The sequence below is a fragment of the Oratosquilla oratoria genome, chromosome 20, assembly GCF_046742065.1.
Source record: "Oratosquilla oratoria isolate Oo_2021 chromosome 20, ASM4674206v1, whole genome shotgun sequence".
NCBI lineage: Eukaryota > Metazoa > Arthropoda > Malacostraca > Stomatopoda > Squillidae > Oratosquilla > Oratosquilla oratoria.
Window position 1 is genome coordinate 38459528 of NC_134796.1, and position 15648 is coordinate 38475175.

Below are 15648 nucleotides of genomic sequence, written 5' to 3' on the forward strand. Positions count from 1 at the left end.
ATACATATACCAAAGGCTTTTTCCCCCCTTATAAGGGAGGTAGCCAAAAAGAAAAAGGCATAGAAAAACCACTCCCACTCATTCCATCCCTTACATACTCCACTCCCCTCCACCCTCTTCCCTCCCTCTCATCTTGGTACCTCCTGGATGACGGGTCATCCCTGCATCTTGTCCACTGCCCTGGGTCAGAAGCAGGGTCGCAAGTCACAGCACATCCACAGCAAAGCCGCTTCATTAAGTCGGCGACCCCCCCTCTCCGTTCCATCATACCTTTACGAAAACGAGAGTATTTCGCTATCCCTTTAGATAAGCAACTTAGTTAAAAGATTATAGAAAAAAAAACATGGACTCTCTCTCTCTGGTCTGTTCAGGTAAGGAGATTTACATATTATTGTCAATAATATTATAATGAAAAAAAAGAGAGAGAAGTTTAAGATAGTATTCACCTAAAGTCTGGTTGGTAACATCTTGGTTGACATCAACAAATGCAGGTGTCATTGGTACGGTGACATCCGGAGGTGATTCTTTGTCGTGTTCAACAAGTGAAAGCTCAAGAATTAGTCCCTAATTGATTTTCGTTTCGCAGAAGAACTGACCTCCAAAGGGACTCTCGGTGATATTCTTAAAAAAAATTCTTTCCCTTCCAAGGGTTTATATAAGATTTATATAGGGAAAGATTTATATAAAGAAATATATTTTTAAGAATACCACCGTGAGATTCTTACGGTGGTATTCTTAAAAAAATCTTTCCCTTCCAAGGATTTATATAAGATTTATATAAGGAAAGATTTATATAAAGAAATATATTTTTAAGAATACCACCGTAAGATTCTTACGGTGGTATTCTTAAAAAAATCTTTCCCTTCCAAGGATTTATATAAGATTTATATAAGGAAAGATTTATATAAAGAAATATATTTCTTTAAGAATACCACCGTAAGATTTTACAGTGATATTCTTAAAAAAATCTTTCCCTTCCAAAGATTTATATAAGATTTATTTAAGGATAGATTTATATAAAGAAATATATTTTGAAGAATACCACCGTAAGATTCTTACGGTGGTATTCTTAAAAGAATCTTTCCTTTCCAAGGATTGATATGACTTATGTAAGGAAAGATTTTTTAAGACTACCACTGTCTTTTCCTCCCCTCTACCTCCATCTAGATCACGGGTCACCAAACTTTTTTAACAACAGAGAACCAGATAACAGAAAATAACGAGCGCGTGTTGCATGGCTATTTTGTACAACATAATACAGTGAATACACAAAAAATATTTAGAAAAATAATAATCTTGAAAAATAGAAATGACATGGAAAACTGCTGCGTCAGGCCGGATTCGGCTTGCGAGCTGCAAGCGACCCCTGATCTAGAGGAGTAGCCCCGTGGAGTTGTCCTTCAATCTCTTGACCGAATCCATGACTTTTATCAACTTAAACCACCGTCAATCCACTATTACATATAAGGGTAGATGCCAACCGAACGGCATTGACAACAGTGAGACTGAAGGTGAAGAAAGGAGACGAGAATTAATGAGAGAATTTTAATGATTTCACAAGTTATCAAAGTCAGGTAATAAGATCTTCCGGGATCCCCATGAGGTAACTCAACTGTGTCCGTAATTTCCCTGATTCATTTGAGTTGCTAGCATTGGGTCGAAACGTTAAAGTTTTTCCATTAACCCTCGCCTCTAGTCTCATTTGCCACTATATATTCTATTCAACTGACAACAGTCTATCGTTTCCTTCCAGAAAGATGTTTGGTCTTACATGAGGACCGTTACCGATGACAAGGTGTTGCGCATCTTCAGTCAATAAAACTCGCAGTAACAGTCAATATATATTCAACAAGGGACATAATAAACTGGCACAGTATGGCATGAGGTGGTGTGTTTATATCTTCTAATATAGGCAAGAGTCTAGAAACATTGAATTATGCAATTGGCTATCCTGTACATGTACCGCATACTTATTCTCTAAAGAAATATGTGAATATGTACGAGACATAATCCACTACAACTAACTATCAACACACCATTATTCATACCTTTGCGTAAGATTGATATCAAAATACGCACAGATGTACAAAAACTGGGAATTCATCTTGTAAGGATCAACGACAACTGCAGTAAAGGTCTAGAAAGAATATGATAAAAATGTCGAAGATCATTGTAGCACTGTTGGACGCTCTGTGAAGGAATCGAACTCTCTAGCAAGGGCTTTGGCTGTAGTCCAGACTGAAGCCCTTGTTGTTGACATCTGTTGCAGGTTCTACGTCGTCAGATTTCACGTGAAGGATGAAGGGTCTGTCTGAGGCTATTGTGGATAGCAAGAATAGGAAAAGGTTATCAAAGATAATACGTCTGAATATGCATGTACATTGATACACACACACACACACACACACACACACATATATATATATATATATATATATATATATATATATATATATATATACATATATATATATATGTGTATATATATATATGCAAAGTAGGCCACTTGGAAAAAGAAACTAACGAAGCAGAGCGCTTTTGTATATCACATCTTCAGTACAAAAAGTCACTGTAGATGTAATAAACGAAAGCGCTCTGCTTCGTTAGTTTCTTTGCATAAGTGAACACACGTACCCGTGTTCTTATTAGCATATATATATATATATATATATATATATATATATATATATATTTGTATATATACATATATATATATATACATATACATATGTGTATATATATATACATATATATATACATATGTGTATATATATATATATATATACATATGTGTATATATATATATATATATATATATATATATATATAAACAAATAAGCAAATAAATAGATAAATAAGATAGATCAATAAGATTATCAAATTTGTCTTTGGATTTAAAAACGTATAAACCAAGTGGTCCCGTGCGGAGCAACATTGTCTATTGTCAACCAGAACAAATTTATTGAAGAGCATATTTAATTCCCACAGGTGAAAAATATAGGAATCACGAAGCTTATAATCTCTATGAACTTACATTCAACCTCGTTGAACAGGGAGCCACAGAACCTATCGTTAGTATCAGAGAAGAATCCCACATAGTCATTAGCGCAGTCGGTGGTACCCACATCCACCGTCGGTGTTGCAGCTGTCAAGATGGAGGGGAAGGAGGTTAGATATTGGGTAATTGGTTAAATATTCGTCTATTTCATTAGCACCTTGATATTGACTTTGACTCGACTCGCCTATCCACTTTTTTTTTCCTTTTACCAACAAAACTGACATCACGACTTCACTCATTTAACAAGGGAAAAAAATAAAACTTAAATTAGGAAGACTGAGGACCAGACTCGGTTTACTCCTTACGGTCTTTGGAAAGTGAGAAACTATTGGTGTTTGTTTCTTTGTACGTAATGCTGCAGAAACCTTCTTGAACCTTGACACACGCAGAGTAGTCTTGTTTTGCCAGCTGTTGTGTCGTGGTGGACGTGTCCTGCGAAGTTAAAACAATATTGGACAAAGTTCTCATAACCTTGATTACATCAAGATCCACACAATGGATCCCGAGGCATCAGTAAATGTATAGTCACCGCCGGAGAATGTTCTATTCTTAAAATAGTTTGCTAATTTATCAAAGTTAGAGACCCATGGCTGGTTCCTGCTTGTGCTGGTCTTTTGTGACAAAGAGTTGGCGACATTCATTTTTCTTACGTCCTTAAGAGAAAGTTCCAGAGGGAAATAAGCAGGAACTGGTTGAAATAGGTAGGAACTGGCTTAGCAATAGAGTGGTTAACAAATGGAATAGACTCAGGAACCATGTAGTGAGCGCTGAAACTATTGTTTTAAGAGAAGGTTAGATAACTTAATGTTTAGGGATGACAGGCTGTATCATGGAACTGTCTAGTGTAGGTCTAATGGCCTCTTGCACTCTCTTCCATTTTTTTAATGTTCTTATGTATTCAATAAGGGTCTACACCCGTATCCATCTCCATCTAGAAATGCAGCTCTAGAAGCTGATACATGTTCTTCAGGCTAGGGCCTAAGGATCGAGAACAGTGGTTCTCAACCAGGATTCCCCGGAACCCTAAGGTTCCGCAAAAGGTTCCTAAGCTAAAGCACGTTTGACTTTTTTATTTAATTTCATATACGTAATATAATTAAACACGCACATATTCTTGGTTATTGTATTAATGTAATATAGACATCATCCTATCTAACCTATTATTACGATGAAAATAAAATGAGAAAGATTTTTTTTTCCGTAGGAATTCCTTGAGACATGCAATTTATTTTAAAGGTTACGTAAGGTTACGTAAGGTTGAGAAACGCTGATCTATAATATCTATTGTTACTTAATCTCCCCCACCTTTTCACTTTAAGAACAGCAGTCAACCGGTGATTGCTCCATTTCTCCTACTACTGTAAGCGGATGATAAAGAAATACACTTTGAGTTTTTTCTATACATCATCTTTTTTTTCTAATACTACACATTCCTTCATTCAAATATTCATGTTGACCGTCAGCAGATAATAATGGGGCAATGCGATTCCTAATAACCTTTTCATGACCAATGTAACTATAGGATTTTTTAGGATTTTCTTTGAATTCATCAGTAATATTTCTTTAGTATTGTCGTTTCTTTAAATCCCTCTGTATTATTACATAACTTTGATAGTCGTTAGGTGCACCAGAACACTTGTATTTCTTATAAGCCTTTCTCTTGTTAAGAGTATTTTTCAGTTTCTTTGTCAAGCCAATTTGGGTGAACCTGATTTGGGGGGCGTCTGTCCTTAAACGGGGTGTAAGTGCGAATCATTTTAGTAAGTGCAGTCTTTCGTCTAGTCTTTCGTTTAATTTTGTCTAGTCTTATCTAGTCTTTCGTCTAATCTTTCGTTTAATTTTGCCTCCCAGTCTGAAAGCTGAAGCTCTTGACGTAGTCCTATGAACTGAGTTTTACGAAAATCAGGTATTTATTATAGTATCATATTTTACAGATTTCTATACACCATTAAATAGAAGATCTCCCTGGGTCAAAGAATGAGACCTGGTCTGCACGAAGTGTGAGTGAATTCAAACACAAGAATATAAGAACATAAGTATGATGAAGGCTGCAGGAGGTCATAAGTCTTACACTAGGCAGTTCCATGTCTATTACCACCAATCATCTCCATCCATAAAGGTACCTAACCATCTCTTAAAACAACTAATAGTTTCAACGTTCACTACGTGGTTATAAAGTCTAGTCTGTTTGTTGACCATTCTATTGATAAACCAGTTTTTGCTTATCGATTTCTTAGATCTAAACCTCATTTGGGATAGGGATTGGCCCTCAAATAAGTTGAGTTACAAGGCCTCAGCTACTCGTAGATATTTAAAGCGCACTCTATGAAGTCGTTGAAAAATATTGTTTGAGGTAGGAGGGAATACTTACAACATAGTTGAAGGACGTGATTGTACCGGTTGGGTCCGTGAAGTACTGAAGGCAGTTTGCGGGAGCTGCAAGAAAAGTAAGATACAGATTATAGAACAAGTTGCTAGTAACAACCATGCAATTCAAACAATCAGGCCCGGCTATCGGGAGCTTCGAAAAGAGAGCGAGTTCTAAGCGTTACCACTCCGCATCTTAGATCTAAGAGGCAGAGGGGTAACGCTTAGGATTCCCGCTACGAGGGACCCGAGTTCAGAACTCGCGGCGACCAGGAATTTTTTTTCTAATACATAAACTTATGATAAATATAGATTGAGAGGCTCATAGTAGGAAACGTTTATCTGTGACCAGGTTCGTCACTTTTGCCTTATGGGCTCAAACTTTCAGAAGCAACTGAAGTCGACCGGGAGTTACTGGATTCTAACAAGGATCCGAGTCATGTAAAGTGTGATCGAAACCAATTCGCTACTCGAACTTATATCGATTCAGGTACCCTATATTTCTTCCATTATCTGGTGACCCATAGGATGTGGCCGACAAAACCAGCAGCGTTGCCACGTCTAAACCATCTCCAAAGAAAACGGGGAGACACCGCGCACCTGGTCGGTAGCCGGTGCAACGTCGCCTGACCTGAGATGCCACATCGTTTAACAAGTCTCTTCTTTTCTTTACATGTATAACAATTATTCATATCACCTACTATTTGATGAAAAAATCAATATGCATTCAGAATATTCCATGTTAACATACTCAGGGTAGTGGACAGCTTCCGGTATATGCTGAATGTTTTGATTCAGTACGTGACAACACGGCAGACAACACCTTGTGGGTCGCGAAATAATGAAAATAGTATAGTATCATTATGTAAACCAACACAACTATGATATTTGGAAAAAAAGAGACTCTAACCACAGCGCTAGTTGCAAATGCTGGCAATAGAGACTTGATCGTCTTAGAAGTTATTGTTCTTGGTTTTCCCAGTCTCAGATGACTACAATACTGAAGTTGTGAAGAAAACTGATACCTTCCAGTGCTCTCGTCAGCTGTTCTCCACCCCAGTTATACTACGATTATATATGCGTGCTGCCAGTACTAGAATAATATGAACATCTATTCACCTTGGTCTTTTGGATCACGTATTGGACTCGTGATCGACAGCTATTCCCCCCCCCCCGGAAGAGAGCTCAGAGCTCGTATGACCAATCTATGGGTAATGCTGTGACCTTACACGCACACACACACATCCAACTCCCCGCCCACGAGAGTTGGAGTAACGACTCGAAGCCCAGTGATACTGAATCTATTTCAGCCCTGGGCAGGATTCAAACCAGGATCGCCGTAGTGACAGTCGGGGACTCTACCAACCGCGACACCGAGTCGTGTTTGGCTGTGTGTGTGTAAGGTGGACAAGCTGAATGATCTTAAGGGTAGATGACCTTTCACCTCTGTAGGTGACCTCTCACCTCTGTATGCAGACGTGCAGGGAATTTGGGTCACCTTGATTCTCCACTTGCGGTCAAAGGTGTTGCCCCCTGTGGCAATGTTGATCCTTACGCTGGAGGTGCTTGAAGGAAACTCAATGTACACTGGAAAAGTTTGAGTACAATATCTTAGTACTATCCGTGAGTACAATATCTTAGAAGTACCTTGATGGCTATTCCCTCACCCGAAAACACAAATTCTTTGCATAGTTCACTCAAATTATATTTGCATTATGGAACACTGTCTTCCATTCAGAAACATGTTGCCAATGAATGAGCAATAGACGAGGAGGAAGAGGATAAAATCAAGTATAAAAGAAAAATGGAGAGAGGCAGGGAAAAATAAGACATAAGAGCCAGGAATCATTAATTTAGGACTGTAATTATCAATACTCCCCCTGGTTTGATGCATTTAGCCAATCGCTTCGTTAATCCTATAAAAATGCATCGATAACATAGGGACAGGAAAAATATATAGCAAAAGCACGTTCATTGTTAATGTCCTGCACTAAATATACTCGTAATTTGATAAAAAAAGAAAATATACATTCTACTCATTCAGCCAACTAGGACAGCTTTAATGCTCAATTTTCAGGTCTGATAAACTTACTCCCTCTAATGATTTCAGGAGTGGAAGTGGCTCGAATTGCAAACTACCCTCTATCAGGAGGCTAGGACAATGCCCCTTACAGAGGACTTTGTAGCGTGGAATTTAATAAACCATGCCCTTGGTCCAACTCGCTGTCGGCAAGGTTCGAATTGCCGTCACCTCAACCTCCCCCACAAGTAGCGACGCTCTATATTAAGTCCCTTGCTTCAAAAAACTCCACTGAAACACTGCCATAGCTTCCTCTAGGATAAGGGAGTTGTGGCATTAACAGAACAGTCATGTTATGAGTCACTCTTATGAGCTTAGTGTAACCCTTTTTATGGACCAGTAATTTAGGCAGACAGAGCTCGATTAAGAGTGGGCAAAGACGAAGAGGACCAGGTTGAACATAAAGATAAACGTACTGTGTTGTCCTGTGTTCTCCCCGCAGATGACTGGAGGGTTGAAAGACGGGTTGGAGGTAATGGTCAGGGTGTCTGTGTTGCACACGCCGTTAGTGCTCTCCGGGCCAACCAGCGTCATTGAGACAAAATCGAGACGAACTTGGCAGATGTTATTGTTTAACTGTTTATGCAGGTGCCAGTAGTCGACCGGAACGATGAAGAAGGAGGAGGAGGAGGAGGAAGGCGCGTGGAGTGTGAGGAAGTAATAGAGGAAGAAGGTATGGACAACAAAACATGTGGAGTGGAGTGTTTGTCATGGGAAGGGTTTTAGGCGTGAGGAATGTGTTTCGTTGTTGAGATGTTATGTCAGTGTAGGATGTTTGGCAGGGTATGTAAACGAAGATAAAGACAGATGTTTGGAATTTTAAGGTGTCGTAACGTGAAGGTTTCCAGGTGTCCAAACGTCGGAAGATTTGGATATGCAAGAAAACGGAGAAAATATGCATTAGTAAAAGGGTTTGCAATGGTTAACAAGGGATAAATTTAAGGCTTGGCATACCATAAAAAGGTTTCCGTGACTATTACTACATGATTTACAGCTACATGCTTCCCTCTTTGAATAAATTCAGTTTCTTTTCATTTACAAAGGACACGAAAATCAAAAGAACACACACTCAATTTAAACTAAATGTTTTCGTGGGATTTGAGACCTATGGCAAATGGCCCACAGAAAAAAAAGGAAGACATTACACTAGAGCGATGAACTATGGCAAATGACCCACAGAATAGTATTAAAAAAAAAAAAAAAAAAAAAAAAAAAGGCATGACACCCGACGTACTATCGGTGACTACCCACTCCCACGGTCACAGCTACTTACCCTTTCAATTCCGTAGAAGCAGCTTGTGGTTCCCGTGTACGATTCTGGATAGTTGTCATTGACAAGGTAGGTGTTGTTTCTCTTGGTCGTTGTGCCGCAAGTGTTCTGGACTGGAAGCGAAAGAAACATCGAAGTTATATCACCAAAAATCAATATTTTCTTCAACGGATACATTTGGAAGTTTCTTTGCGTGTGTGCTAAGTTAGAGTTCATGTATATAAATGATTGTGTTCATATTCATATTTGAATGGTTAAAAACTGATTTATCAGTCCTACATGTATTGTCTTGATTTTGTTGTGGATTTAAGATAAAAGTGCCATCTTAGAGAACAGATATTGTGACAATAGACAAAACCCTGCTTTTGACACAGTCCCAAGACACATATTAATTTCAAGGAATATCATAGAAACAAACATGGTAAAAAAAGACAGAAACTGATACGAAACTTCCTTGTGCAACATATTAAAAAAAATAATCTCAAAGACCATAAGGGTATAAAACGGTTTTGTGGCTTAACATTAGAATGATTACCCTCTTATTTCTTAACGTGGAAGGTTAACTCGGGAGTATTTTACCCAAATTATAACAAATACGGTAACACTGGGAGAAAAACACCCAGGTTGCCAGGGAGCAAAACCTAACGGAGACAGCTGGACCACACACCCACCCTTAATCAAGTCAAGCTGAACACTGAAGCTACTGGGCATGTCAAGGTGGAGCCACGCTGCCAAGCCTATGAGCTACAAAACTATCTCTAAAACTATAGCGCCAATATATAATCAACCCCAACCTTTGAGTAAAAGCAGCAATGACTGCAACAGCTCTGTAGGGAAGAGGCCAAACCAGGGCTTCTTCAGAAATGAAGAAGCCCTGCTGGGCGAAACGTCAAATATATTGGACTCCCATACTCTGCGTTTGGCCTCTTCCCTACAGAACCCCAACCTTCTTGCATATTCTTTGCAAGATGGAGTCATCTGGTCCTTCAGTGTCAACAATTTTGTTAAAATGAGCCCTCTGCCAATCAGAGACCAGTTCTATTTAGTTTAATTTATTTTATCTTATCTTATTTATTTATTTATTTATTTTTTATCTTATCTTATTATTTTTTATTCTATTTTATTTTATTTATTTATTTCTGTTAAAATGAGCACTCAGGTTTCATCTGCCTGCCAGAGCCCAGCTAACTCTATGTGTGTGTGTGTGTGTGTGTGTGTATAAATATATATATATATATATATATGTGTGTGTGTGTGTGTGTGTGTGTGTGTGTGTGTGTGTGTGTGTGTGTGTGTGTGTGTCTGTGTGTACGCTATTTTTTCGGTTCTTTAAAGACAACATTTTCACACACAAAATTGGTTTCATAATGGCACTTACCTATACAGCAGACACCTCGTCCATTTTGACAGTTGCCCGAGGCTGTACCCTGCTTGTTTGTGCATTTTTGCCTAGTGTAACAAGTGCCTTGTTCTCCGTTGCTGGTATTGCAGACTGATTCAGTAACACCAAATTGAATGAATGGGAAGATGAAAACTGCAAAGACGCGAAAAAAATAATGTTACAAAACAAATAGGGAGTAAAAATTTTGTAAAGGAAGAAAGCATTTTGAAGCTTGAGAATGCAAGTATTTGAAAGACAGGAAATTATTTGTCAAACTGTAAAATGATTAATTATACTTTTGTCAAAATTGAGGGCAGTGGATTATATATTTTGTTCTGGCTCTCACTAGACATTTTCATGCAATTCAGAAAAAAAACTTTCAATAGTAATTTAATGATAACAGCATTATCAAACTCGTTTACTATTTCCACTTGAAATAACCTTTCCATTGACGAGACTAGACAAGTCTTTGAGTACTTAATTAAAACATGTTAAAAAAAAAAACTTCGATATTTAAGAAAAATTCTCTTTAGTTTTTGGTAACTATATCTTACATCTTTCCTCCCTATGTAGAAGTTTTTGATCCTCGGCCGGTTGATCGGATTCTAGGTTCGTTGGATTGGTTGACGTCACTACAAAAATGGAGCACAAGAACGCCGCCAAGAAGGACGAACCAAACACAGACATCGCCCGACCCTGGAGGAAGAGACAGAAAAATTATTTGTCTCTACGAATTTCCTTTGGGTATTTTGCTTGCGGATATATGATTACAATATTATTATGGTTGCATTTGATAAGAAAAATAGGTTGGATGCAAACACATGGCCGATACAAACAAACACACACACACACACACACACGCGCGCGCGCGCACACACACACACACACACACACACACACACACACACACACACACACACACACACACACGACTCGTGGCGCAGTGGTTAGAGTTCCTGGCTGCCACTACGGTGGTCCGGGTTCGAATCCCGCCCAGGGCTGAAATAATTTCAGTATCGCTGCGCTGCGGGTCGTTACTCCAACTCTCGTGGGCGGGGAGTTGGGGGTGCGTGTAAGGTCACAGCATTACCCATAGATCGGTCATACACGAGCTCTGAGCTCTCTTCCGGGAGGGAAATAGCTGTCGATCACGATCCCAACACGTGATCCAAGACCATAGTGAAACACACACACACACACACACACACACACACACACACACACCCTTGCACACACACACACTACATACCTATACACACATTACATGTATGCAAATCTCTTTATACTGATCTTCACTCAAACCATGGAAATATAGACATCTAAGTGTAAGATACGTACCATTATTTCTTTGTAAATAAGTGACGCGTGGATCAATCAACTGTAAAGAAACAAAAGTTGAAATCAGAATTGAAAATAACCAGAATGTGCCTCATGCAAACTCTACACATTTTAATCCTGGCCAATGCTAAGTAATTTCATTTAATCTCAAGCATATGTATCTCAACTTGTACTTGAAAAAACTGTAGTAAGCGAAACTTCGTACAAATATAGGCTCCGTCCTCATATGGTGTTTAACTCGTCAAAAAAAAAAAAAATTCACTCAGTTTATACATCACCATATTGAAAGCGTTTACTGTATCGACTCTTACTGGAGCCTTGTTCCTTTGGTTAAAGCGTTTTGATTGTTAGTCAGTTTGTTAGTTAGTTACAGCTCGTCACACTCTACAGTTTCAGTTTAATGAATCCACCGTATCGAAAGTGTTTACCTTATGGACTCCTATTGGGTCTTTATTCCTTTGGTAAAAGTGCTTTGAGCGTTACTTAGCTCGTTCGTTACTTCCAGTCTGTTACCCTTTACAGTAGGGAGCCCCAACTTCCACATGGAGCACGTCAGGGTGGATCCACAAAAGGTTTTATTGTAAGAAACGGTGTGCACGTGATAAGGTGATGATTGTGGTATGTAAGGCACGTATCGACTTTTCGCCGTCCACGACATGACGTCGTGTTCTCAAATAATCACGGTGGACGCTTTCACACGACACCATCACGACCACATGTGAAAGCGTCCATAAACACCCATGGTTATTTGAAAGTACGACGCCCTGTCGTGGACGGAGTACGGCGAAAAGTCGATATACGCGAAACGACCCGAATCTCACCCGTCTATGCTGAAGCTTCTCAGCAATATGACACTGTGCACGGTGTGTCCAAATATCTAAGGTAACTATAACAATATCCTCTGTTTATATATATACATATACATATATATATATATATATATATATATATATATGTATATATATATGTATATATATATATATATTTATATATGTATATATATATATATATATATATATATATATATATATATATATCTTTAATCACTGTACACCAGGATTAATACCCGTACGCTAGATTAAATTAAACAGGATTTAGCACCCATATTATATCTCATAATACAATAATCTATTCTTAATATTGTGTGTATTTCATCGAGACTGCTATCTCAAATGACATATATGACTTCTATTCTCTAACGCATTCCATGTTCTGTTCATAGTTTACGTCTCGTACTCTGGAAATAAAACTTCGCCTACTTAAGGAATTGTTGCATAATGAATATTCGTTAATAATATTTCAAGTGTGTGAACATTGTGACGAATGTGGATAGGAGGTAAAGTGAACACGGGCTGAGGGAAATACTTTTATTCCTAAATAATTTCGCTTGAAGAAGCCACTCAGACGAAACTAGTTAGGAATAAAAGTATTTCCCTCAGCCCCTGTTCCCTTCACCGTTTATCTACAATATTTCAAGTGTTTTCGGTTATATTTATCATATCAGGTTGATGATAAAGTCCTCAGAGTGAGCTACAATATTGTCCTTAAATAGTTTCTAAATGTGGATTCCCTAGTTCGTTGAGAATCTAGATTTTTTGTCCCCTGAATGAAATTACCTGACGACAGAGATAGTGAATAAGTTCTGTTGTAATGACATGAGGATATGAGAATGGAGGAAATCGTCACCTGTTATTCCTCTTCTTAAAATTATCATGACAATTCGACTATCAATTATCCAGCTGAGGCATAGAATGGAGGACATTACTACGTGTCATATCTCTTTTTAAAATTATCATAACAATTCGACTACTAATTATACAACTGAGGCATAGATTCCAGCTCAACAGTGTCTTGCTTTCTAGAAGCCTTCATCAGGCCTTATCTCAGCTGACTGAAATTGTCTGGCGGTTTCTTCTTAAAATTATCATGACAATTCGACTACTAATTATACAACTGAGGCATAGATTCCAGCTCCATCAGGCCTTATCTCAGCTGATTGAAATTGTCTGGTGGTTTCTGAACAAAATCTATACAGTGTGGTACGACGACATAGGAGAGGATAACGCGAATTGATTTTGACAAAGGAAGAGATTTGCAAAGAAGGGAGACACCCGAGATTGAAATCTTCAAAGATTTTCGTTTCGTAGAAAATACATTTTTGAATTTATCAAAAAAAAGGTGCAATTTAACACAAAGTTCTCGTAAATACATACATACATATACCAAAGGCTTTCTTCCCCCTTACACGGGAGGTAGCCAAAACACAAAGGCATAGAAACCCGAGATTGAAATCTTTAAAGATTTTCGTTTCGTAGAAAATACATTTTTGAATTTATCCAAAAAAAGGTGTAATTTAACACACAGTTCTCGTAAATACATACATACATATACCAAAGGCCTTCTTCCCCCTTACACGGGAGGTAGCCAAAACACAAAGGCATAGAAACCCCTCCCACCCATTCCATCCTCTACATGCTCCATTCCCCTCTACTATCTACCTTCCCTCTTATCTTGGCACCTCCTGGATGACAGGTCATCCCTGCATCTTATAAAAAAAAAATAATAATAATAATAATTAGGAGTATCCTTCTCGATAAAAGCGTATGGCATTTGCAACCACATGAATTATATAGAATCCCACCATAATGGAGATGTGATGGACTTTTAAACGAATAACGTTATGAAAACCAATTGCATAAGAAAATGAACTATCATACTCGAGTCCAAATACGTATTAAAGAATATAAGTGAAAAAAACACGAATATTACTGAAATATTGTCACGTACTCTTTCATATATCTATACATTTTCCCTGTATGTATAAATAATCACATACATATACGTACACACGCACACAAATGTTCATGTGCATACCTACACAGAAACACACATATATCTATGCCGGCGAATCTTTGTTATCTTCACGTTTGTGAAAATAAGTGTTTGAGCTTTTTCCTGAAAATGGAGGACAGAACCAATATGGCCACATCGGGAGTACCTGTCATGCATTTCCGCATGGAACGCCGTTTTAAATGGTTAGATCCGCCAAGGGACTGTTTTCAAAACAAGCGGTACATTGTTACGTTTCTCTATAGGCCACACATTGAAACTCTGACATGAAATGCTCGATTCCCCTCCCACCTAACTAATAGAACTGATCTGCGCATTAGTGACGATAAAAGTAATTCCAGCCACGTGTCACTCAAGGTTCTGATAAATCTTTACCTCTCAGACATGTGCAGAAACGACGACAAAAATAGTTCAAAACACCTGTTATCCTAAGACCTGATCAATCTCTGCCTGATCTATCTTTTTACCTGAGAAGAGCTGATAACCGACATATATACATATATATATATATATATGTATATATATATATACATATATATATATATATATATATATATATATATATATATATATATATATATATAATTGGACATAAGTATATATACACATACAAGCACATACATATATATAACCATATATATAACCATATATATAACCATACACGTTTGTTATATATACATATATATGCACACACACATATATGTATTATGTATATATATATATATATATTATATGTATATATATATACATATATAGATATATATAATATATATATATATATATATGTATATATATAGATATATAGATATATATAATATATATATATATATATATATATATATATATATATATATGTATATATATGTTTGCTTGTAAAGTCGCACATGCTGTCGTAAAGGTGCACACATGTTATTTGATTTTCATGGAATATTCCACTGCATTTCTCTACACAGCTGAACACACAATTCCCCTGAGCTTACAGATTTGCTCCAGACTCTACCTGTGATAACAATATTCGCAAGCACGGGGTTGCACGAGCTGGCTAACTTCCAGTCTGAAATCCCGGATCACTTTGCTGCCTCCACCAAGTACGGGGTGGCTTATATACTTTGGGCCATTTCGATACCGCGACCTAACAATTCGACATAATTGCCCTCCTCTCGTTAGCACCCGCCTAGTGGATGGAAGGGCCCCGGCGCCGCTGGCACCGTTAACAATGTCAACTCCGAGTCAATTACCGGGCGAGAGGGATTCTTTGTTAATGAATGCCGTGATATCCGAAGAAGGAAGTATTTGGGTCAATA

General features: G+C 37.9%; 1 protein-coding gene across 1 annotated transcript; it reads right to left on the minus strand.

Moving 5' to 3' along the window:
- Positions 1-1828: 1828 nt before the first annotated feature.
- Positions 1829-15424, minus strand: LOC143036065 (uncharacterized). The gene is made up of 11 exons (XM_076203321.1): positions 15345-15424; positions 11495-11534; positions 10711-10852; positions 10154-10309; positions 8779-8888; positions 7922-8081; positions 6890-7012; positions 5430-5494; positions 3364-3490; positions 3035-3145; positions 1829-2317 (listed from the first exon to the last, which is right to left on the minus strand). The coding sequence occupies exons 2-11, from the start codon at positions 11495-11497 to the stop codon at positions 2211-2213; spliced, it is 1104 nt and encodes a 367-aa protein (XP_076059436.1). The 5' UTR covers positions 11498-11534; positions 15345-15424; the 3' UTR covers positions 1829-2210.
- Positions 15425-15648: the final 224 nt, after the last annotated feature.

Bases quoted from the DNA above. Each gene is read 5' to 3' on its own strand.
- LOC143036065 (XM_076203321.1), bottom strand. The intron at 3,146-3,363 runs GTAAGGAGTAAA...CCATCTTGACAG, and splicing joins TTTCTCACTTTCCAAAGACC to CTGCAACACCGACGGTGGAT. The intron at 2,318-3,034 runs GTAAGTTCATAG...TATCCACAATAG, and splicing joins CCTGTTCAACGAGGTTGAAT to CCTCAGACAGACCCTTCATC.